Raw genomic sequence first — 25,443 nt, 5'->3', positions numbered from 1 at the left:
AAACATTTGCTGTTTAGTATGTTGTTCTTTCTGTTCTGCAGGCTTCTTGTAATAATATGCATGTCTTTATCCTCTTCCCCTCATCACGCTGAATGTGGTAGAAGGAAACTGCTTTTTTTGTTGTTTTTCATGTCTTATAAGGACGATGTGAAATGCATTTATTTTTGGAAGCCACATGCAAACTCTCTCTGTCCCACGTTTCGCATTTATTTTGCTGGTGTTGTTGTGCAAAACGGGGCAAAAGCAAAACTATTGTTGGACCTGGGCATGTTGTGCAATTCATTCAAGGGTCCGGAGGCCAAATTGTCTTGAGATGTGGTTCTAAACTTTGGACTCTTCTGTGGCTCCGCATGTGGGATCCCGTGTGCACGGACTGGGCAACGGAGTCCTCCAGTGGATGCTGTGGCCATGACATGCAGCTCTCAGGTTGCAAGATGTACTCCTTCAAAGAGGGAGCGTGAAGCCGGTGTGCACCACGGCGCACTCACCGCCGCTGGGATTTGCGCGAGATGCTAATCGGTCCAGTGCAGATTCATTGCTTGCACTCTTTGCATTTTGCACAAGGAGCGATTTAACTCCAGAGGATGCTCAGTGACGTCGAAATGTTAATCCGCAACTTGCTTGCTTCCTATGTCCTCGGAGTGTAGGTTATGATCAACGATGCTGACTCAACAAAAGCTGGAGCTTGCAGGTGCAGGAGTACCTTTCTCCAAAAGACATTTTGTTCAAAGCATACATATAGCTTGTCCTCGGAGGATGTGTCCCCTCTATTTGCGTGTCCAGAGGGACAGTGAGCCGGTATGCAGCACAAGGATCCTGAAATCAAAGCAGCCGAATGGATACCTGCCATCTTCCTTTTTATTATTCACACCGTTGTTATTCCTGCAAAAACAATTAAAATTCCCCAAGTCAATGCAAGGCACCATTTACTGCGACATCAAGGATTAAGGTGGGTTGTATCAAGGGGAGTTAAAACTTTTGACATTTGTTTATCCTCATACATGATCCCTATTTTCTCTGTAAGGTGGACGTCAGGAGGGGCACAGCGTGCAGCAACAGCACCCCCTAGAGGAGGGGAGGGACTTCTTCCTAAATCAACATCAAGTTAACTCACTATAGTCATGAGGAGTACTGCTGGGATCTTCTGTGTTTCACTCATTTGAACTTCCTTAAGTCACCTTGTCTTTTGCTCGCAGACTGGACTTCTTTTTTTTGGGGGGGGGGGGGGGGGGGACTAGCGAAAGATCCCATGGAGGTACAGCTGAGGGTTATTACAGAGAAGTGGGCTCACTTTGCATCACTGCTACGAGCTGTCAAAACATACCTACAGAGTTGTGTGAAAAGAGTCATTTGTCTATTTTAAAAGTTAAAATCTCTTTATTTCAAAAGTTTCATTGCATTCTCAATCAAGTTTAAAAGTTGGCCCAAGATACAGAGTCCATCCAAACTGTAAACTCAAAACCCAGGTGAGAGATATATTCACATTGATATTTTTATTTTCTTCCTTTTGGTGCTCATTCCTTTCCCTTAAAACAGTGGTACATTTACCCTACAACCCAGCGTGGTGTACAAACAGTCTGGACCAGACTCTGTTAAATAAAGCCTATTACAAAGCACAGAAGCTTTCTTCACACTCATTTGAAGAAAAAAAAAAAAAAGAGATTAGGTTCATCTAAAAAGAATATAAATTAACTTAAAAGCCTCCTGTTGATGAAGAAGTTGTACAGTAGTAGAAGCTTCTATAGAAAATACTTGGAATGTATAGGAATGTATTGTACAAAATGGGACCTTCGGCGTCGCTCCCTCTAACAGGTAAAATATATATTTATATATATACGTGAGGTCAGTGACTGAAAAAGGGAGAACACTTTTCCTAAAGACATTTACACTGTGCAATGCTAGGCAGTAATTCACTGCAATCTGAGAGACACTGAGACACTTCTAACGCCTTCCTTTGCTGCGACCCAAAGACACGTCGTCCTCTCTACCTTCTCCTGGCCCCCGGGGGGGCGGGGGGCGTGTCCTCTTCTTCTTTTTCTACTTTCACGCATTACATCCTTGACTCCAAAGGTCACTTTTTGGAAAGGAACTTCATCTTGTTTCCTGAAGAAAAGCAAAAGATGTGGATCAAAGAAGAAATGAATGTGAGGAGTAAAGCTAAAAATCTCAAATCGGTATTTCTTTAAAAACTGATTGATGGTAATTCTCACCTAGACCCTTGAGGAACTTGTTGACCCCTCGTTGCTCGCTCCCCGGCAGCGAGTCCAGATACTCCAGCGCTCTCACCTCGAATAAACCTGGAGAATAAAAAAAATAAAAGCCTTACAACCACTGGTTAAATACATTACAAACTGTATAAACACGAGTAACATCAAACTCGTGTAACCTCTATTGAGAACAACTATAATTGCATGAATAGTAAGCAACATTCAAAGCCAAAACAAGTAAATAAGTGGAGAATGAGTGGAGGTGGTCTTGTCAACTGCGTCTAAATCATTTCAATAATGTTGCACACACAGGAGATCATTTTGTTCAGCCGGTAATTCATAAAAAAACTGCAATTAGCTGTATTTTAACAGCGCTGCAGTGTCTCGGGGGCCCCCGGTACCTCTGAGGCTCTGCCTGCGCAGCTCCCTCTCCTGGATGAAGCTGGTGAACATCTGGGTCTCCATGAACACCTCCAGGAACCTCTTCAAGCTCTTGGACGTGACGGCCTTGCGGAAGGCCTCTCGCTGAAAGGACGCCGGGGGGGAGGAAGAGGAGCCGGGCAAGAAGGCGGCGGCGGGGGGGGAGGAGGTGGAGTCGTCGTCCCGGTCTGCTGCGCCCATGAAGAGGGAGTAGTGGCCCACCATCTCCACGAAGAAACGCACGAAGGCCTCCGACACCACCGCGCTGAGGGAGCCGCAGTCTGGGGAATGAACAGGACACCAAACGGGAAAGATGAGACGTTTGTAGTTGGTCATTTTTAAATTAAATAATGCATACGTCAGGTGAAACGAATATGCCGAGTCACCATTTTGCAGCTCTCCTTTCTCACAGGCCAGCTCCTTCCTCTTGTCCAGCACGTGATCGAGAGCTGCCTGCAGCTTGCGGGGGAGAATGGAGTCCTCGTCGTCGAGCTGCGGGACGGGACGGGGGGGGAAGAGAAAGACGCCACCAGGTAAGAAGCGCACGCGCCGCAGCGGACTGACGCGCTCGCGCTCCCCCACGACTCCTTACCTGTCTGAGGAAGCGGCTGTTGCCGAGGTCTACCACCAGGACCTGAGGGAGGGGCGGAAAGGGAGAGCGAGGTCATTTCCTGGAAGCGATTGTTCAAGCGGAGGAAAGGCCCAGAGTGGAGGGGGGGCGGGAGGGGCAAACAAACTCGACGCACCTCCTCTATGGGCAGCTCTTTGAGCCGAGGCAGCGAGCTGGAGAGGAGGCCCACTATGAAGGGGGTCGGCGTGCAGACGATATCCAGCATGGAGGGCGGCAGCACGGGGATGTAGGTGTGCTGCCAGGTGAAGGGGTACAGGAGAGCCACCACGGCATGGCAGCACTGAGACAACGTGCTGCAGGAAGACAGACCGAGGCGGGTTCATTCTCATAAAATACAAGTAGTTGTTTCACAGAAAAGAAAAAAAAAAAAACTTTATCTGATGAGGAAGATTGTGTTGTGTAGAAAATCTTCAGCCTTTGAATGGACCGTCCGGTGAGACGGTGTTTAAGGTCAAGGCTATTTATTTATCAGAATGTGTTTATCTGTTTGGTATTATGCCCCCTTATTGGTACATACGACTTCTGTCTACCAACACAATACATGCAACACAATACAGCTCTTGACTGTAGTTGTGCCCAACTTGCTCTACCAAGTTGTGACCATTGACTGAGAAACAAAAGAGAAAACAAAGATGAACTTCTTGACATGTACTTAAGTTGCTCTTGGATTCAGAGGTACTAGAAAATAAAAGAAGTAGCTTCATATTTATAATGTTATTCACAGAAATAGTAAATCCGTTTCTCACCGTTTGCCCCTGGCGAGTTTTCAGTCTGAAATACAAGTGTCTTCCACTAGATGGTGCTAACCGTCTCCTTAAGAACATCTGACCCTCTTCATTTGCAACACAATGTTAAAGAGTTAAAAATCCTGTCGCTGGTCCAACAAACGCTGCTGTTTCCCCCGAGAGGAACGCTAGCGACGCATCTCTTAGGGGGCAGAGTGATGGAACACTTATAAAAACTGTACAGCACCACGCTGTTCACTTAATCCCTCCCAGGTGGGCATCTGCTCACAGTTAATTCGTTTAAAAAAAAAAAAAGAAGAGAAAAAAAAGTGATTGACGAAGCCAACTTTCCACTCCGTGGTAGAGAATGTGCAACGACTCGTGATCTGCTCATGAGCCCTGGTGGGAAATCTGATCAACATCACGTGAACAAGAAGGGGAGACGCACAGACATTTCCGGGGGGGGGGGGGGGCGGGGGGAACCCGAAATCCGGACAAAACCAAGGGAAACGAGCATCGATTCTGCTTCGGCCTCATGTCGGCCCCCCAGGTGGAGACAGTTAGCGGGTTTAAAGAGGGCCGCGGCCGTGTGATGACGAGCGCGTGCACACGTGTTTTGCTCCTGCGATCACCGTCATCATGGCATCCATGGCAGTTTTCCCCCGAAAAAATAGAAGGGATTGTTCCCCAGGCGACTGTGTAACACGAGAGCATTCCTCCCCCCCCCCTGCACCCCCCCTCCATCAGGATCTGCTTTGCGTGCTACTCCGTCACACCCCTCAAACTTCTAACTCTTTGCCTTTTATAGAAATCTTTTTTGGTTTTTTTGATTTTACAACATGTTCAGATAAAAAAGGAACATGGCTACCTCCACAGGGTGAGGATTAAAAGGGTTATACATTCAGTTGTGCAATCAATTGGAGGTACGTGACAAACTGCCACTGGATACAGAAATAGCAAATGGAACAAACAAACACACAAACACACAAACCCTCTGAGGAGATATGGGTTGAAAGGCTGAAGATCCCCAAAACAGCCACAGTACAGTACACACACACACACATCCAAAGAACAAAAAAAGGGGGGGGGGGGGGACAAAGATAAAAACTTTGACCCCAGAGCTTTTTTGGGCATGATCAAAACATGTGGGTATGGCTGACGGGTGACAGGTGACAACTCTTTGCCTTTTACAGCATCAAAACACCTCCTGCTGCAGGTCTACTGCACGGGCCGGACCCGGGGACGTGAAAAGGTCGCAGAGGTCAGACGTCGTGCGAAAGCCCACCTGAGTTTGTCGGCGGTGAATATGACCCTGCGCTCCAGGAGCAGCGAGGCGAACACTCGCAGAAGGAGGCGTAGACTCAAGGAGCAGAAGAGGCATTCAAAGTCCACGTGTTCCAGACGAGAGTCCGACGGCCGACACAGCTCGATCACCTGCGGGGGGCGGGGGGGGTGTCAGTTCATCTTCAAAAGCCAACCCGGGTCTCACTGGTGCAGCTTCCTCTCACCTCGGTCCCGGAGCCGGGCAGGAAGTTTTTGACGATGATGGTCCTCCCCGGAGCAGGGAAGGGAGCCTCCATGATGCCTCTCATAAAAGGCTGCACCAGAGCAGGAGAGATGGCCCTCCGCTTCTCCACTTCATCCAGGATCTGCAAAACACGGGGACGGGGGCTCTGTCATTTAAACTGCCAGGGTGAAAATACATCTATAGGTATACTGTCAACAATTCTGTTTTAAGGGATATGATGATGTATGCTGGATATGGGTAAACTTTAGCAAATATGTTTGACGGCTTCTTTTTTTTCATTATTATAGCGTGGATACTCAAATCAACAAAAAAAAACAGAAATTTCTATTTTGTAGAAAACAAATGATTCTGTGCAAAAATAACAAGATCATGAAATCAATATCACTGAATAAAATAGTGTCGTGTCCACCCCTGTGTAATGTTTATTCGTTTAATCATAAATGTTCTTTCTCTAAAAAGGGACAAATAAAGTGAGATTGTTTTGCGGTGCCATCATCATTTAAGAGGGAACTCAATGGGACTGAAAATCCTTTGGGATACTTAGAATTTGGCGACAACACTGGCCTGTAATACAACTGTGTTCGTTCTTGCCACGATTCAACGGATGCATTGCGTCTAAAAGCAGATGCGATGCGGCGGTTCCATTGTGTACAGTTTGCAAAAGCCTTGCGAGGAAAATAAGTGATTTGTGATTTTTTGGGCAGCAAAGCATATATTGAAATATAATTGAATAGTTTCCCCTTCTTTGTATCCCAAAAAACGTTTCTGGCAATGACAACATGTGCAGATTTATTTACTCAGGCCGACACTGATTTAAATCTAAGAGCCAATGGGGGGGAAACTTTTCCACTGCGGTTACGGCATCAGCCGCAGTTCATGTGCGGCGTCTATTCTGCAGCCAGGACCGCAAGGCTCTGTGGGGAAGCGGAGCGGAGGGTGGGCGGGGGGCCCCCGTGGGCACCCGGGGGGTGGTGGGGGTGGTGGTGTAATGCCGCTCTAGTGTAGTGTAACGCATGCAGTCAGTGTTCATGCGCGGTTCCCCATATATGCACCTTGGAGAAGAGGTCGAAGCAGCCCAGGCGGCTCACGATGCAGTAAACCTCGGGGAGGCGCCGGCCTTTACCGCTGGGCTGGGAACAGGGGGGCGAGCGACAAGGAGACTTAATTTTTACATACCAATGTGTGAATTTGCAGATTAATACGACAAAGAAAGGGGGGGGGGGGGGTATTGAGCGTACCAGTAATCGCCGACAGTAACCGAACCGCCTGCTTCCATCCTCACCGGTCAGGACGAATGAGAACGTCTCGCTGGAGAGAACAGGGAGAAGAATTAAGCAATTTGACACACACATTCTAAATCAGTGCTACGGAAACAGAAGAACTTTTGGACTTTTAGTTTGGGCAAACGGGACAGGCTCACTCACTAAATATCCACACAACCCCCCCCCCCCCTCCCCCCCCCTGAGCTCCAGCCTCAGAAAGGTGCTCATTTTGCCCGTCAGCGAGTTCAAAGCAGGCGTGTGCTCCGGGGTAATAATTAGCCTCCATCGTGAGAAGAACCCACATCATCACTTCTTCTTCTCAGAACAACGCAGACGCTGAGAGGTTAAGCCCGGGGATGGAATTCTGGCGATGGAGCCAAACCCCCCCCGCCATCGCACAGAGAGAGGCGACTGCGTGGAGGCAAACCAGGTGCGAGGCCCTAAATCCACCTCTTCTGCCTGTGATCGTTTAGCTTAGTCATCGTCACGTGTTTGTCTGGGGCTCTTCGGCCTCGTCGCTAACAAGACGCTACTAGCGGAGCTATTAACACTCTGCCAGGAAATTCCCTCCCTCCCTCCCTCCCTTCCTCCCCCCCCTCGCCATTTAATAGGACGGCAGTGGGGCTGGGACTGACCTGGGGAAGGTGTCGACGGGGGCCCAGTCTTTGGCGTCGGGGAAACAGAACTGAGGGATGACCTTCAGCTGGTCCTCGGCCTCCCGCATGAACTTAAAGCTTCTTTCGAGCTGCAGGGCGGGAGGGGGGGGGGGGGGGGGGAGAGAGAAAATCCCATCAAAGTCATAGCCAGGTTGCTACACACTAAACATGCAACAGGGGTAAATCAGTGACAGAAAATACATCTGCACACAACACTAAAAAAAGCAAACACTTAAACCTTTTTTCCCTCTATAGACATGAACATAACTCAGAACCCAGTTTACCTTGAGGGGGAACTGCTGCGTGACCTCTGGCAGGTACGGGACTCCAGCCTTGGTTTTGTGGAGCGCAACAACTATGAAATACTCAAAGAGTTTCCTCTCGGGCAACTCCATCAGATCCCTCTCCAAAGCGCGGTACCGCCCCGTCTGCCTCAGCATGGACTGGACCGACACCAGCCGCTGGCTGTGGGCTGAGGAAACGCGCTTCATGTAAACAGTGTCATGTCGGCGCCGCGTGAGGGCGAATCTGCGGTTACATTTTAAGGAGAGAAACAACGCTGCCACCTTTAAACGGGCACCTGTTGTGCTTATTTGTGACTGATGTAATTACATGGATACAAATCTGTACTCGCCCTTGTGTAAATGTATTCATTCATCTGTTCCCACCTTTCAATTTCTCCTCCGTGTCACTTTCAGACTCGCTGTTCTCATCCGTCACTGAATTAGAGGGAAGAAACACGTGTGTGAGCAGAATGCAAAATGCAGTCACGGGAAACTCAAAGCACATGGAATCTGCGTCCGTTCCTTTTCGATCTCGTCGCCGCGGCAACAAACAGTCTCCTGAAAAACGTGTGAACCTAATGAGACGTGTTGAAGGAGCATAATCATTTAAGTCAGAATGCCCTTCACACACTACTGTTACTTTTTTTATGAACATTTTAAGCTGACGTTTTATAATAGCATTTGTGTATTTTTGACATTCCTTGATAGAAACCAGGATCTGCACCTGGATTTATTTTCCCGACAGCAACCTATAACTTGTTTCTTGGCAAACCTCTAACGGTCCGGACAGTGTTTGAGACATCTTGCAAAACTTAAAAGAAATGGTGCACAAAACACAAGCATTTTAAGAAATAATTGCAGTGATTGTTTTACTGAATCCACAGTTAAAAAGCCCAAACAACTCATTTTTGCGGCCTTCCTCACCTCTCCCTGAGCTGGACTCCGTGGACTGTGACACCCTCTTCATCCGTTTCTTCCCTCTTCGCGCCTCGAAGATGCCATTTATTTTTAGCACCATCTGCAGGGGGGGATGCGGGGGGGGGGGGGGGGGGAGAAAAGGGAAAGAAATGTCCATCTCCAACAAAATATGAGCTCCCTGCTCCCTTACAAGTTCATTTCAATGAGGCATTTCTCTGGGCCGCACAATAAATATGCATCAGGAAAGGTTTTCCCTGCCAGCAGCATGAGTGCCCCCCCTGCCCCCCCTGCCTGCCCCCCCTGCCCCCCCCCCACGAGCAGTACACTGGACCCCAAAAGTCACGGCCGGAGCCGCGTGAGCTCCGTACCTTGGGGACTTTCCTCCTCCTGCGATTGTGCGGGTCTCCAGAGAGGCAGGGGGTGTCGTCGGGGCTGCTGGGCGTGGAGGGGGGGCTGATTCTGGAGGGTGGGGGGGCGCCGATGTCCCTGCCGGTCTTGCGTAGCTCCAGGAGCTTGAAGCTGCGCCGTTCAGAGTTTTGTCTGAAGAAGCCGGGCTTGTTGGCGAGCTGCGGGGAGGTGGGTGGGGGGGGGGGGGGGGGGGGGTGAACTCGTTTTTATATCAACATCGTTTTGAACTGCGAGGAGTTGGCGATCGGGTACCTTAGATGGCGTGTCCGGGACAGGAGATGGCTTGCTTTCCGAAATACTTTGCTCCAGCTCTATATCTTCGTAGGGGTTCTCCTTGGAGGGAGGGTCTTCAGAAAAAAGAAAATCAGTGACACCTTGAATTCACAAAAAAAAAAAACTGCGAGGAGGACATCAAATACGTTTTGTTTCGCCAGACAATTCCTTCTCCAGATGTGCAGACGTGCTCACTCGGCTCCTATTTAAGATGTTTGCTCTGCTAATGCTAAATGGAACTGTAGCCACCAGCGCCCCCCCCCCCCCTGCAGATAAGGAGAGAGAAAGCTTCATTTTCCAAAAACCTCCTTCCTCCCTTTTTTCTCCCTGAATCTCCCCTCTGCTCCGTCAATGGCATCCACCAGATGTGACGCGTGGTCCGGGGGGGGGGGGGGGGGGGGATGAAGCGGCTCACCCTCCTTCTGAGGACACCAAACATTTCTGCCTAAAGAGAACGTCTCCCCACTGGTAAACCACCCCCCCCCCCCCCCCCCCCTCGGTGTGTCCGTGCGTGTGCTGTCGGCTGCACACGCGCCCGGGTTCGCATCCACCGTCGCTATGGGCGACGCGGAGTATTATAACTCCAACACACTGACTGAGTGTTAGATGAGCAACGTCGGGGCGCATTAAAGAAGGCGGTGAAGACGTATAAAAGGAAGCCGAAAACGAGCTGCGGCAGCACTCGAGTATGACGTAAGTTCTCATAAGGCACTCATTACGTTGGGAGAAAGCCAAAAAGGCATTGAAAACAGTTGCCGGTGATGTGGCCCTGGCTCTGAGCCACTATGACCCCCCCCCCCCGCTGCACTGACAATCACAGTAGCCGACCTCACACAACGCCGCTGTTGTGCTTGTTTTGAATTAAACAGCCTCTAGGTGGGGTTGGCATAACCCTGCAGACAATGACGGAGGTCTGTTTTTTTTTTTTTTTTTTTTAATAAAAGAGAAGCAGCGCGGCTCTAAATTAAAACCGAAGCAGAGTAAAGGCGGCTTGGCCTCTCCTCGACTACGATGCGCAGTAATATGAAGGAATGAAAGTGAAGGGTCACGCGGGGTATCAAGGGGGGATAGCAGACAACACGCCGACGAAACAGGACTTTAATACGCTTTTCAAGTTAAAACCATCTCTGGAGCATGAATTGGTGGATGGAAAAAAGAAGGAAAAAAACCGTGATACAACATTTGACATGTTTGCTCACCTATGATGTCCTCGTAGACATTCTCTTCCGATAAAGTGCGCGTGAGGCCGAGTCTTGACTGAGCGTACCAGTCCACCCTGCAGCTCTCTGTCGACGACTGGAGCAGATCCTCAAATTCATAGGACTTCCTGGAAGGACAGAGGACGAATAGAGAGACAAAGAAGGAAGGAAGGATTCTTGAGCGTTTCTGCTGACACTTTTAAGAATGTTTGATTTGGCGAGCAGGAAAACTGCTGGTACCATTTAGTAGTTGCCACATCTGAATGAACACATCTGTGTTTTCATCACTGCAGGGAGATTAAAGCGCGGCTCACTAGTGCACACGAGCCTCCGTCAATGCATGCACATGCTGCCTGTGCAATTATAGCAGCTTACCACTTTATTGGGTAGAACTGATTACATCCACTACTCCCCCCCCCCGGGAAAAAGACTCTCCCACACAGGACTCTTCACTGGTTACCAGTGGCTGCCTGCATTCCAGTTCAAATGCAGATGGTGGAACGAGCTCCCTGATGACATCAGGACCGCAGAGAGCCTTTACATCTTCAAACTGAAGACACACATCTTCAGACTCTACCTCGACTAAAAACACTAACAAACCGTAGCACTAACACATCGTGGCACTTAAATTGTACTTATAATTTGACGAAATTGTACTTTCTTGTTACTTGTTCTTCTGAGTTTGTATCTTTATGGTTGAAATGCACTTATTGTCTTTGGAAAAAAGCGTCAGCTAAACGACACTTAATGGAATGGCCTTTTTATTTGTTTTTATCTATAACATCCACCTTCCTTGGAAATGCATCTGAAAACTAGATTTCGGGGTCAATCCGTGCTTCATAATGACACAAAGTCGTTGTGCATCGTCCATAACATTAATTAATCAAGGTTAAGGGAAGTAAATTAAAGTTAAATGAACACGTTTCCGTTTTAAATGCTTAACGGCAAAGCTGTTGCACGGCATCGAGGGAAGCCCGACTTCAAACTGGCGACTCGGCGTCGTTGTTCCCGTGCGCACAAAAAAAAACGCACACTAAGAGAAAGACAGCCTGAGCAAACAAAGGGACTCGAGCAGAGCCATGCCTCCACATATGGTCTGGAATGTAACCGCTCCAAGCCCAAGCTCCGGACCAGAATTCAGACCACCGAGGCGAAGGGAACAATAGATGTAGCTTGTTTGGCTGAAACCATCTGCTTTCAAGAACTACTTCAGAAGAAACCGTCCATTGCTCCTGGTGGAATAAGCGATCGAGGTCGAGAGCTTCACTCATTTTCACGGGGCTTCGCGTTGCCTCGTGTCGTACGGTGAATGCTCAGATCCTCGAGAAAAAAAAAGAAGAAAAAAAAGAAGAAAAAGAAAGAAGGCGTCTGGCCCCCTGGACATCACTCACACACACACACACACACACACACCGCTCTCTGGAAAGAGGAATGAGTTCACTCGGTGTGTACATTCCTCAGATCCAACCCATGAGCTCATTCTTCTGGGATATTTAGAAACAGGATGTCGTCACCGGTTGTTTTGATTCGTGGCAGATGGGGGGTGATGTTCCCCTCAGGGAAAGGGTGGGGGGGGATCAGATACACAGAGCGATCTTTTTTTTTGGGGGGGGGGGGGGGGGGGGCTTTGAGGTGAAAAACTTCAGATGTGTCTGCTGAACGCTGCCCACGTTCTCTATTCTACCCCCTCACTCTCTTACCTGTTGCCACTGTCCCGGGGTTTGTCGGCCCAGGGTCTCCTACAAACGCCAGGCGGGGGGCACGTGGGTAAAGGTGGAGGAGGAATAGAGGGCAGAGGGGGCAGGTTCCTCCTCCCCTTGCCCGAGGCCGGGTTCGTCGGCGGCGTGTGGTGCTGGAAGGTCCTCTGAGGTTTGGGTAGGGGGTTTATGGACGGAGCACCTGGCTCACTGTACACGTTCTCTGGATCTCCCTCCGCCCCCCCCCCTCCTCCTACTCCTCCTCCGGGACCCACTCGGCCCAACGACATCAAGAGTCCCAAAATTGGGCTCGTTGGCTCTCTTCTCCGTGTCCTCCAGCTCCTCCTTGGAAGGAGGGCAGAAGTAATTTCCTGGAAACGCGAGTGAAGGTCCGGCGGGAACCTCCTTCGTTGCCCTCTCCAGTTTCTTAACATGAGTCAAAACGCTCTTCTTGTCTTGGGGCTGTTCCGCCGCCTTGGAAGCCCGGGGACCCTCTGGCGACTTGGGCCTCGGACCCCCCGGCTTCCCGGCGCTCTCGTTCCCCGGGTCCTGTCTGTCCCAGCTGACCAACCGCTTGCTCTCCGTCCTCTGGACCTCGGCGGCTTTGAAGTCCCTTTTCCTCGCCGCCTCGGCCTCCTTCGGCGTGGCGCCGGGGTGGACACGTCGCCGCGGAAGTCGCCGCCGGCGGGGGGGGCGTCGTCGTCGTCGTTTCCTTTTTGCCCTCCCACTGGGAGATCTTTTCGCGGATGCTGGCGGTCTTCGCCGCCGCCGCCGGGCCCCTGTCGGTCAGCTTGCCGCACAGCCCGTTCTCCACGCCGGGAGCGCGCGGCGGCGGGTCGCCCCCGGCGGCTCTCCTGTGAGCCAGCATGGCGTCAGGTCGACCGGGGCTACGGCTTCGGCCGAGCGGAGGGGAGAGGGGGCGCTTGGCGCACACAGCGGGGCCCCTCCCGTCTCTGTCCCCGGGCGACCCGCACACCTCTCGGGGCACTGCAGGCGACGGAGCCTCCGGAGCGACCTTCAGGCCACAGCACTGGAGCCTGCAAGAGAAAAACAATATGTATATTCATGTAAAACACATCAACTGATGCACACTTCGTTCAAACCGGATAAACAGATGGAGAAATGCATATTGCCTCGCTGTCAACTCAAATAATGTATGGTGCAAATGTCGCTTGCAGTGTGCGTAGCTGATCCCGTAGCTCTCAACATGCAACCTGAGCACTGACAATTACGTCCAAATAGGTCTTTATTTTATGAGATAAACAGGAATTCTTGTTCAAAGAGCTTAGACGTCTCTATGGTGCCTCCGTTTTAGCAGTGAGGCACTCTCAGGAGATAACTGGTCGTGACTGTTTGAACTCGGGGGATCTGGGGGTCAAAGTTTACAAGCCACGCAGTCACACACACACACACACACACACATACAGCTATTTCTGGAAGGAAGATAAACGTATACAAAGAAAAGGGGGGAGTCTCTTCTTTTCTGCTCCTAACCAACTCAAATCTTTGCCTTGGCCTGGAGACCTTTCGTCAAATGAATGAATTTCCAACAAAGGGAGGAAGCGTGGCCCAGCCGAATGACTCCTGGTGACATTGCTGGATGTTGAAAACCCACAGTCATGCAATCCTGAGGAAGTCCCCAGGGGAAAATCACTGCATCAAGTTTCCTCTAAGGCCGTTGAAGAAAAGAAAGAAAAAAAAAAACTATGAACAATGAGGAAACCAGATAATTATCCTTTAAATTGCTCTGGGTTTTTATTAGTTTGGCCCCTCCCCCCCTTTTCTTTCTTCCTTTGTGTTCCCTCGGTCAAAACGCCAGCTTTCATGAAGCATGAAGCAACAGAGGGGGAAAAACTAGGTCAGATAGAAGGCCAAAGTAAAGGAGAACACAAAGAGCCAGGGGAGTGGTGTGTGTGTGTGTGTGGGGGGGGGGGGGGGGGGGGGTCAAGAGGGAAATGGATAGCATGGCTATCCAAAAAAGTGTGATTTTGTTTGTGGAAACGGGGATGATTGGGGCACGAAGATGAGGGTCACCGGATGGAGGAAACGGCGGTCTCCAAAGACAAAGAAGAACAAAACAAACAACTTTAAACAAAGCGAAATTAGCTTTTGAGCGAGGGTAGCTGCAGCAACATGGCATTCCCCCCTCCCCCCCCCCCCAAAAAAAAAATAACAGACGTCTGAACCTTCCACTAGACAACCTCTGTTATTGGCTGTTATTATACCGTCATTACAATCTAAATGGCACCAACGAACACTGCAAGGGAGGACAGAAGGGTGGTCAGAGAGGCATAGGAGGTGGCAGCAAGAGGGGCAGCAACAGTATCTAGAGGCCAGATGTTAGTGTTATACTGCTGACCCTGATGGAACGGGTGGGGGGGGGGGGGGGGGGGGGTGACATAGCTTTTGTAACGTCCTGCACCACGTGGATGATTTCAGAAGGCTCTTCAGATCTAGTGGTATACACGCCATGGTCTTTTCTAGGGTACCTACCGTTGACTGATTGGTAGATACAGTTGTCAGAGTTTGTGCAGAGCAGCAGGGCCCTCCCACCGGTCATGGTGCTAGCAGCTGGCATCCTGCACGGGGGGGGGGCACACAAAGACAGACAGACAGTCAGTTAGCACGACAACGCTGGTACCGAACAGGCCGAGTGCGTTGCGTGGAAGGTAAAGGTCTGTCGATCAGCCAATCGGAGGACACGGCTGTAAAACTTCAACAGAGAAGCACACGTAAGGGTACAGCACCCATGTGGCATTAGGGAGAATGTACTGAATATATAATCAAATGCCACGCTGCAATATAATTAAGCTCCAATAGGGAAAAACATAACTGAAAGCTGGACACCAGAGAAAGGAACTTGGTTTTCAACTCATCACTCAGAGGAGAGATTTCTGGGGTATTTTCAAGAGGGAAAAAAAAGACAGCGCGTACATTTTTTTTTTGTTTTTGCACGTCAAGTCCTTTCCACAAACTCTCCTTAAATTCCAGAAAATAGCTTTCGTAATGCGGCGTGTGTCGGCCAGCACATCACATTTTCCCTCTGCTCGTTATTAGGGGGAAGCAGCGCCAAGGCGACTGTGAGCTGGGGGGGGGGGGGGGGGGGGGATTATTATTTAGTACATTTCTCACATTTTAAAAACTCGGAGCGAGACCCATTCGTAAGTCACGTTGAGTCAGAGCCGCCGGGGGCACAGCACTCAGGTGGCCCCCCCCAAACCCCCCCTCCACGCCTCCCGTCCCGTCCGATCTTCACCCGGTAAAACCTGCATTATTTAACCCAGACACTTCTCTCCATTAACCCCGGACTGGGTCCAGCATGTGACCCTCGTTCAGCCGAATTCCACAAATCGTTGCTCCGACTGGCAGTTAGAAAAAGGAGCCACAATTTTGGTGGGTTACGTAAAAAAAGAAAGAAAAAAAAAATTGCGGCCAAATAGCTGAAGTCTTCCCGAGTTAACTACATAATTGTCCCTCTGGGTTCAGTGTTTTGGAATTACTTCAGGATTTTACTCTTTTTTTTTCTCTTTAAGAATGAAAGAACACAACGCTAAAGTTGCGGCCTCGCCTGGTGAGAAGTCATTTTTTTCCCTTTTGCTCATAGCTGTGCTCCCAGCTTAGCTTACAGCCCTTCATTGCATTGTCCTTTAGAACCCCCCCCCCCCCCCCCCCCCCCCCAAAGAGAGAGGAGGAGGAGAGTTTGCGTCAGCCATCCACCGGCCTGAAGGCCCAAATTATTTTCAGCTGTGAGCCGAGCAGAGGTCACATGGTTTGAGGGGAAACATCAACTCCCCCGATCCCCCCCCCCCATTCCTCCCCCTCCTCCTAATTCTTTTACTGAAAGTCCAACCCAGAAATGAAGAACAGAAATGCTGCATGAGAAAGGAGGGTGGGCAAAGGGGGGGCCCGTAAAGAATGTAAAGAGCCTCCGAGTTACATTTTTTCTCTAGGTTGGGGGAGGGCGGGAGGTGGGTTGGATATCACAGGGGGAGAGGGCCCGATGGGAGAGAGAAGGGGGGGGGGGGGGGGGCAGGGGGGCAGACCGGCGGTCGTTCAAACTAAAGAGGTAAGTGGATATTGCAAAGAATAATAGCAGCATACAGTTGCCCTTAGAAAAACAGCGTGGGGCTTTGGGGGGGGGGGGGGGGGCATAAATACAAAGTGCTGTTCAGGGGACACTCGAGTGCCTTAGAAGCTCATTTCGGTATCTTCACCATCGGCGCCATCGGTTACTGAGGAAACTGCTTCTTTTCGGGGCTTTTTGTCTTCTGCTGTCGGCTTCTGTTGTTCAACGCTAAGCCCCTCAGAGCAAAGATGACCACCATAACAATGCCGAGGCCATCTGCTGAGGCCAATAAAAACATCCGCGCAAACGCATCCCGCATCCCCCCCCCCCCCCCCCCCCACCCCCCCCCCCCCGCCGCGCGCGCTCGCGCGCGACGGTGTGACAGGCCGTGGCAGAAGGGAGGGGTGGTAAGAGATGGCATCTGGACAATATTAAAAGAGTCAGTGAGCGGCACCCAATCTCCATTGGCTTGAAGCCTTGAAGCCTTTGCCAGAGAGAGATAGCAGCGGTCGGGGTCATGACGCAGGGCGTCAGAGGCAAGCATCAGTTGCATAACAAACCGTGTGGGAGACCGCCGTCCCTGGATGGACCGCTGGGGTATCGGATCATTGCAAACACACACACACACACGTGCTGTTTCGTTGTTTAGGCCCAACGGCTGAATGGTGGTGTTGCTGACGTAGCAAATACATTCTGTCAGAAACAAGCTCCGCCTAATCTAAAGCACGCGGTTGGGTTAAGTGGGAGGAAAGTAATCAACGAGGGGGGTTATGTGCGTAAGCATGAGTACACTAACAACTTGGAATTTTGACCACAAATGGGGGCAACATTGCAATGTTTGACATGGGGTGGGGGGGGGGGGGGGTATCGTTGGAGGTGCGGCGCATCCAAAAGGGCTGATGCTCTGCCCCACAGGGGGCCGTTCTACGTCAGCTTTGTATCTTTGTAATTTAACAGCTTTGTTAGCCAGCACTCAAGATCACTGAGCAGCACACACACATCGCAGGCCTTTCATAAGGTGACACTCGACTGGTCCGACTGGTTTGTGTTGAACTGAACTGACACAATGTCGGATTCATAGAAAAGGAGGCCTCGACTCATTCAATGACCCACGCAAACATACAATTTCCACAATGTGTTCCCTCAGGCTGCGTCTGTTAAAAGTTGGCTCGGGACCCCTCTCTCATCTAATCTCATCATCAGTGCTAAACTATTAAAAAAAAAAAAAAGATCTCTTGCATACTCTTAAAGTGATTTTCTCCCCTTGCCGTGAGCAGGTGGTGCCGTCAGTGTTTGGCAGCTAGCTTTATCGGACCCTTCACTGGTTGTCAGCGAGCTGCAGTGGTGCTCTGGAGGCCCTGCCTCTTCCCAACAGCTGCTTCTCATCACCGTTTCATCCTCCCCTCCATCCCTCCGTGCAGCCCTGCAGAAAAAAAAAAACAGCTCACGCCGTGACATCACCGCCCCGCGCTTGTTCTTCCCTAAAAAGCTGCACTCTTTTTTTCTCGCTGTCATTTTGAGACATACCTAAAAAAAAAAGGGCACAGTCGCTTGCAGCCCACCGCTGGATTTCACGCTCATCGGGACGTAAAAGTGAAAAACGGCAGCAAAAAAAATGCATTCTACTTTTTCCTTCCTGCACCCACATTGAGTGGAGGACCTTGTCCCTATAGAAAGCATTGCCTGCGATCAATTTAACGCACACTCGGACGGCTCTTTCTGGAAAACTGCAAATGGCAAACTTGGCCGTTTTTTTTTTTTTTTTTCCTTCCCCCTCTTTTCACTTCTCTCTTTCATTCCCACTGAGTCTTTTGAGTTGCGGGTACAAAAGTATGATGGAGGAGGACTGTTTTAAAAAAAAATCCTTATAGCCTCCCTTTCACCTTCGTGCTGAAATGCGCTGCCAAGCGGCCCAATCTCAAACTGAAGGGCTTGGTTGGACTCAATTGGGGGGGGAAGGGGGGGGGGGGGGAAGGGGGGGGGGGGGACCTTGACTCTGGAGAACAGGAAGGGGTTGATGGTGAAGGAAGGGATGTATGGAGAAGAGGATAGAAGGACAGGGTCGGGGCAAACAAACAATGGAATTTTATCTGGGCTCTTCAGTCTCCCTCTCACTCCTCCCCCCCCCCCCAGCCCCCCCGACTCTGTCTTTGTGTCCTGTTCTGGGCCCCTGTTGCTTTGGACATGAGCCGGACGGGCCGATTCGATGACCCACGTGTGTCGTGGACGGCCAGAAATTGTTAGGAGAGGATGGAAGTGAGACAGCGTTGGAACTGGGTCAGGCCACAGAACCAGACAGGAACCAATGGGGGGTTGGGGGGGGAACCGCAAACAATCAATTTCTCCCTGCATGTATTTTTGCTTACCAGTCCACTCTAAATACGACACAACAGGGTCCATTGTTTTTGTTTTCTTTATCCAACAGCACACACACATATAGCATTTCTTGTTGCGGTTGCCGTGTATTACGGAGACGGTTCGGGTGTCTAGAGACGATCCCACTGGGAGGCGGAAGCATGGGACTAAATATTACCTCAGAAAGCGTAGCCCGAATCATAATCGGGGCCGCAGAGGAAGCCACGGTGGCTGTAATTATTCAAATGAACGCTTACTTGTTCTTGATGGGATTTGCAGGAAGCGGAAGTGAGACGGAGCTCTTGTGTCCTGGGGCTTTTTGCACTGGGAGTACATTTTTTTTGGGGGGGGGGCTTCAGAATTGACCGCGTACAGCAAGAACTTTAGTTTGCCGTTGATAAATGAGACAGCTCCTACTACCACGAGGTCAAAATGGCAGCAAACGGAAGGAAAACTCCAGACCAACTCAGCAAAAATCCTCCTAAAAGTCCTTCTCACTCTCTCCGCCTGTCAAGAGTTTACAAACGATCATCCCATTTAACCGCAGGGCTTTAATGGGGAAGGTCTCCCTTTCCCTTTGGAGTTTGTGGCTCCCATTCCACATTCCACTGAGCGCAAATGGTGCGGCTCGCGGGCTAATAGCGCACTAAAGTCTTGGAAGTGATAAGCCCTTCTAGAAACACAAGGAGGCCGAACCTCTGACCCCGGACAAAAGGTGACAACCAAGTTGATCGTTTGAAAAGATTTGCAGAGGCCTTTTAAGAGCAGAGGAGTATTTTAAAGCTATAGACTGACCTGGAACAAATATGAGCAGCATCTCTACCAGAGAGACAAGATCATCACAAAGAGAAGAGAAAAGCGGAGGAGGACGGCTCCATCTTAGAGGCAGAGCAAACAAATCTCTCTCTATCTATCCCCCCCATCTGGGAGGGGGTGTCGTGTTACGTCTCCTCGCAGGGTCGGAGCATCTGTCCCTTTCGACTCCCTCCCACAAGGCGTGTCCAGCCCCCCCCTCCTTCCCGCTGACAGAGAGAGCTCCCATCAGCAGAGCTCCTGACTCATCCGCAGTCTGCTCCCAATTACCCCCGCTGGCCCATGCCAACACGTCCCGAGGGCTGCTCTTAGACGGCTCGGGAAAATTTTTAAAAAAAACACGAGGAGCCGAGCCGCCGTTAAAGGCTTCAGTGCGCTCATATACCTCGATAGCTATTGGATGGATAGCCATGAAAATGTCTCCAGACGTCTAACCTCAGGTGATAATATATTCACTGTTCTGGTCTTCGGGGGGGGGATCCTCTGACTTTTCCCTGAGTGCCGCTAGCAGGTCAAACCACCAGCGTTTGTACAGATGCTTATGGTTCCCAGATGATGTACCCTAATGACTGCGGTTGTCCCGGAGTTGCACTTTATGTGCCAACCGTTGGATGGATTGCCATGAAAATTTGCATTGACACGTTGTCACTTTAGTGCTAATTGTTAGCATACTTGCCGGTAAATTAGGACGGCAGACATAAATACGCCTGTTAATGCTCAAATCGGCGTGGTGAGCGTGACAGCATGCGGTTAGCATTTATCTTGAGGCGCCCAGAGAGTGGTTTAAAGTCAAATATGGGCAGAGAAGCTATTTGAACTCTGAAAAGTCTGCCGTCTCTTATGCATTCGGCTCCCTTTCCTTCCAGGGACAGATTAGTGCACAGACCTGGCAGTGGGACACTGAGGTGCACCTGCAGTTGAGGCCGTTGACAGGAAGCCTCGCCAAGCAGAGGAGGCCCAGAGGAGGTCCTCTTCCTGGCACAGGGTCCGTCTGGCAGAACGTGATGAGTCCCAACGGACGAGGTGATTGGTAAACAGCCACAGGTGATGCACGCACACACCCAGCGTGTATATATTTAAACACAGGATACAGGATTGCGTGTTAACAGCAATGTCTGGATTTTGACACGCGGGGGGGGGGGGGGCCTTTACAGCATCTGACATCACACTGTGCCGACACCGTTCCTCTCAGCTTCCCACAGATCCCGATCAACAATAACCCCGGGATTCTTCAGCACGCTGGCATTACTCTCTGGGCCCCGGATCACACGTCTCCTCCAAGAGCTCCAAAGCCCAAATCCTCTCTTCTCCTTCTCCATCCTGTCACCCCGCCCCCCTCCTAACCCCCTCCTTTTAGATTTTTACGGGATTCGCTTGAGAATTCCCACCAGAGCTTCCCCCGCCCCGCCCCATCCCTGCTCTCCTGCTCCGGTGCATGCCTGCACAGAGAACAGATTTTTAGAATTTGCCTGCCCCCCCCCGAGCAAAGGGAACCGCTTTCTGACCTCCACACGCCCCCCCCCCCCCCCCCGGAACGGACAACTGTGAGCCTGAGCCAAGACCTCCGTTAGACAAGGGAGAGGGTCAGCAGTGCAGGAGCGAGTGGAACCGAACTAAAAGGACGTCCGTTACCTTTGTAATTCAACTGTGTTCAATGGTGAATGAGAGCAAAACGCAGAGTTATATTACGAGGAGAAAAAGAAAAAAAATTGTAACGAAGCCTTTCTCGATCCCAATTAGAGCTCTACAAAGAATTTGGGCTGAAACCAGGCGGAGCCAATACAATGCGCCACTCCATGGCTGCAAAAGAGCGATGAGATTACCGGCACCATCATTACACTGGAGACACGCAAAGAGAAAACCGCCACTTTCCCAAAGCCAGAGCTTAACAGGAGCGAGTCTCGATATGATCAAAGCTCCTCTGTGTCTGCCGCATCTACTCATTAAGTCGTTACACTTGGATGGACCTGCAGACGTTGTTTTAATTACTCCTCATGGAGTGGATCCCTAAATTGACAGGTAAACAACATTTTTCACATTCGCAGCCGGTACTGTAGGAGAGAAGAGGAGAGGAGAGAGAAGAATATGAGAGCACAAGGAGGAGGAGGAGGATTTCAAGGTCGTGGCTCTTGACGTTTTTTTTTTTTTCTTCCCCCCCATCTTGAATATCGCGCACGTGGCCAAGCTCACGAAGCGGTGACCTTCCCCCCCCCCATTTCGCCGCGGAATGCTCGTTGCAACCGGAGCCCGAAGATTTAAGCTGCGCAGCCACATTGGAGTTACACTTTGAACCCAGATGGACGCATTCCTCTCCGCGCGGCGGCCTTTCGCCACGTGCAAGGCGTCCGTGCACGTTCACGTCTGCGTTCTGCCCGTTTTCCAGCGCGTGTGTGTGTGTGTGTGGTCTGGGGTTTATGCCACCCGCTGCCAGCGGGCAAGAGCCAAAACCAGGCTTGAAAACACTCGGCTTCAAGATGGTCTCCTTAAGTCCTTGTTTTGCTGGGCGGGAGGGGACATCTAAACGCGGCGACGCCGGACCGCGGCTGCCTCCGTCCTCGCCGAACCCTGCGGACTGAGCTCGGCGATCCACCTTCTGTCCTTTTGTGCCTTCAGCATCTGGCGCGATGCTACGGGTCTAATAATGGTACTGCTGGCTTAGCTGGGATGCATTATCCATCCATTTGTGTGAGGGAGGGAGGGGGGGGGGGGGTTGATCATGACTAAACCCATGGCCATCTACCAACATCACAGACAACACCCCCCCCCCCCCACCGAGCCCCCTTTTTGAAAAAAAGAGGAATTATTTCACAAATCACCACGGGATAGATTCTTTCTGAGCGCGTCACCGTGGCGACAACAGCAGCTTGGGGACGAGAGGAGATTGGCCCCGATGGGGGTCTTTGAGTCGCAGGCCGCCCCCGCAGAGTGCCTGTCAAAAGCCAGTTCCTGTGAGAGGAGGGGTGTACAGGCTGTAACCTCCTGAAGGCCTCCTGTCACTTTCCTGAGCAGAAAAGAATGGGAGGAGACAGATGTCCCGCACAAACACACACACACACACACACACAATGACACAAACCCAGGAGGAGAAGTTAACCAACTGGAGAAGGTTGGCTCCTTTCGCATGAGAGCTACTTGAATACGTGTCCCGAGTTCTGCTCGTGCAACGTGCATCTAATAAGTTAACTCTCGTACGTCGATGCAACAGCGTCAACGTGAAGCTAAACCGTGTTTTCCTGGATGAATTTGCACTCTAGTGACTCATAACATATCATCGTGATCCGATTTCTCCGCTGCGGCGGGCTTCCAAGAGAGAGAAATAACAAGTTGATTCAGTTGTGAGAGATGACAGCCTTCGTCACAGCGCTGCACATCTGGTGTTCGGCTTCTTGGACAAAGCATGCATAGTAATATTTCTAAGATCCCGCTAACCTCCAACTCCATAGATTTAAGGCCCCATGTGTTGCACGTGTTGATGGACGGTGTGAATGTGCCAGGAATCATGGAGTCACAAAGGGTGAAAAGACGTTTCCAGAAATCGGTGTGAAAGAAGGAAAAAGGGGAACAAAAGAAACAGAGTAAATTATGTAAATAGAGGAAAAAGCCCTGAAAACGAATGAGTGTGCGCCTGCCAGCGAAGTGAATCAGTCGAGGAGGAAGATTTAGGCGCTGTGAGCGTATCTTTGATGTGTATTGTGAGCGAAGAATACGAGGTCACAGACGTCCCCCCCCCCCCCCCGCCCGCCCCCCCCCCCTTTTTCCACCACAGTGCACATTGTCTTGCACAGCGGTCATGTAGACGGTTAGCCTCTGCCCTCAACTCTAAAAGTAAACAACTGACCCCATCTGACAGAACACTGTGTGTGTGTGTGTGTGTGTGTTTAGTAGCATTGGTGCAACACACACCAGAAACCAGGGCCCCTTTGCAAGATTGCAGCCCACTCGTTGCCCTGCCGACGAGCAGCCAGACCGTCCCTGCGTCTTTATCTACGACTCCATAAACCTTGTCTTCCCGGGCCAGCCCCAATTCAATAAACTCGCAACGTGAGCCAGTTTAAGTAAAAACAGCGGCAGGACGGACGGACGGACGCGGGAGAGCAGCGGGAATGTCTGTGTGTGATTCTGACCCGCTGAAGCTGTGCCAACACGAGAAAAAAAAGAAGAAAAAAAAGAATCACAATGAACCCAGCCGGCAGCGCGGGGAGAGCTGTGTCGACTCAAAGGAGGACTTCATCTGCTGTTACAGTGAAGAGTGGAAGATCTAACATCTCCACCGCTTCACGTCCCGTGGATCTTGTTCTTGGGTTTAATCATTGCCCAGGCGGGCCGCACTCACACGGGGGCCAGGAGGAAGCTGCTGAGATGGATTATGTTGGCTGGTGTGGATAACCATCTCTTTATGGGTCATCGCTCCTAGGACACGCATTCCTGTTGCATCGCGTTCTTGACCTCCACTGAAGCTATGAGGCCGCAACACAGATTATTCGTTGAGAAAAAAAGGTGTCCGGCGGCACTGAAGGGGGATACTTTGATGAAAATGAGTGATGTTTCACACATAAACAGCCATGTCAACTGAAGGAGAGGTTACGAAAATAAAATCAAGCCTCCTGCAGTTCCACATATTGTCAGTTGGGGGCGGTGAAGCAACATCACGACAAGTATAGGAGGTGCAAAGACGCTTTAAGGGGGAAATCTGGGTGGAATGATGAACTAATTTGTGTGTTTGTTTACAATGGAAACTCCACATGGCACAATTACCAGTCAGAATATCAACCGAACCAGTTTCCTTTAATCACTCGGCAATCAAACGTTGGGGGTCAATATTGAGATCTGTTTCATTCATTCATCTGTTGAAACCAATTTGTCCAAGGCCACAATGAGAAAGTTAAAACTTGCATTAATTAACTGGTCCTCCGTTGAAACTCGAGCACACGTCTCAGACATCCATCAAACGATTGAGACCAATTTTTTTTTTACATTTCCTAGTTGCTTCCTAGTTGCCTGATGAAAAAAAACGCCAGAGTCGCGAGAATGACGTCTAAACCCAGTTCCCCTTCACAGCTGATCACGACACCCACGGACAACTTGTTATCCCTGAAAGCAGACTTATCGGAGCCACCTGAACTGCTGCGCCTCCTCCCATGGGGACTCCTTCAGCCCTTGCTCGCCTGCCTCCTCGCAACAATACAGCCGTTGGGACTCTGCATGAAGAGGTGCCTTTGTTCACAGTGAAGAATGCACATCTCACTTATCCTCCCCTCCGCTCTCCCTCCCTCCCCCTTTTCGGAAACGTGTTGGGTCGGAGGGACTGTCCTCCGAAAAAAAACTATCTTTGTCGTTTAATATGCAGATGAGCGCCGCCGTCTAAGTGTGTGTGTGTGTGTGTGCTCAGATGCTTGAGCGGGGCGGAGGAGTCTCTAGTGGGCAACAGTAGTGGACTACAGTGCCGACAGTTTGAGACACGGCTACTTGAGGGACACTTTGACTGGAGGCCGAGCAGTCCGTAATGAAATATGGCTCAAATAAACACATCCTAACCTTCGCCCCCCCCCCCCCCCACACACACACACACACACACACACACACCAAGCACCCTGATCCGTTCAAGGTCACGCGCACGCATGCACATTAAGACTGCAGAAAATAGGAGCGATGCACATGCATGAAGACGAATCCTCGTGCAACAAGACACTAAGAAGACAATGCGCACAAAGTCAGTCACCGGGAGTTTGCTCCGACTCTCCTGATCACACAAGGGGGCTGGTGAACTCTTCACGTTACCTTTCTGGTGTGGGTGAGCCCTGGTGAAGTGCTCTTGGAGTAATTCCTCATTTTGCGTAACCTGACCCAGCCGAAGACAGCATCCACTTGCATGGTTCCTTTCCTTCCAAGTAGTTTGCCACCCCAACCCCCGCCCCCCCCGCCTTCCTCTTCCCTACCCCAGCCACCGACCCCTCTCGCTTTGCATAGCCCCTGCCTGTACCACGCACACACACACACACAC

The 25,443-nt window shown here is 50.6% G+C and overlaps 1 protein-coding gene across 1 annotated transcript; it reads right to left on the bottom strand.

Annotated features, from left to right (window-relative positions):
- Positions 1-1,393: 1,393 nt before the first annotated feature.
- si:dkey-82f1.1 (DENN domain-containing protein 2A) lies at positions 1,394-25,362 on the bottom strand. The gene is given in 22 exon segments (XM_062563029.1): positions 1,394-2,103; positions 2,211-2,297; positions 2,609-2,908; positions 3,014-3,119; positions 3,220-3,261; positions 3,374-3,551; positions 5,269-5,417; positions 5,492-5,632; positions 6,564-6,641; positions 6,750-6,819; positions 7,409-7,518; positions 7,714-7,901; positions 8,098-8,148; positions 8,638-8,731; positions 9,000-9,197; positions 9,292-9,386; positions 10,512-10,639; positions 12,212-12,465; positions 12,467-12,862; positions 12,864-13,246; positions 14,702-14,787; positions 25,221-25,362. Coding segments are annotated over 21 exon segments (3,165 nt in total). The 5' UTR covers position 14,787; positions 25,221-25,362; the 3' UTR covers positions 1,394-2,071.
- Positions 25,363-25,443: the final 81 nt, after the last annotated feature.

This window comes from Pungitius pungitius, chromosome 6 (assembly GCF_949316345.1).
Source record: "Pungitius pungitius chromosome 6, fPunPun2.1, whole genome shotgun sequence".
NCBI classification, from domain to species: Eukaryota; Metazoa; Chordata; class Actinopteri; order Perciformes; family Gasterosteidae; genus Pungitius; species Pungitius pungitius.
Note: the sequence above shows the minus strand (reverse complement) of the source record. Positions and strands in the feature narration are given on the sequence as shown.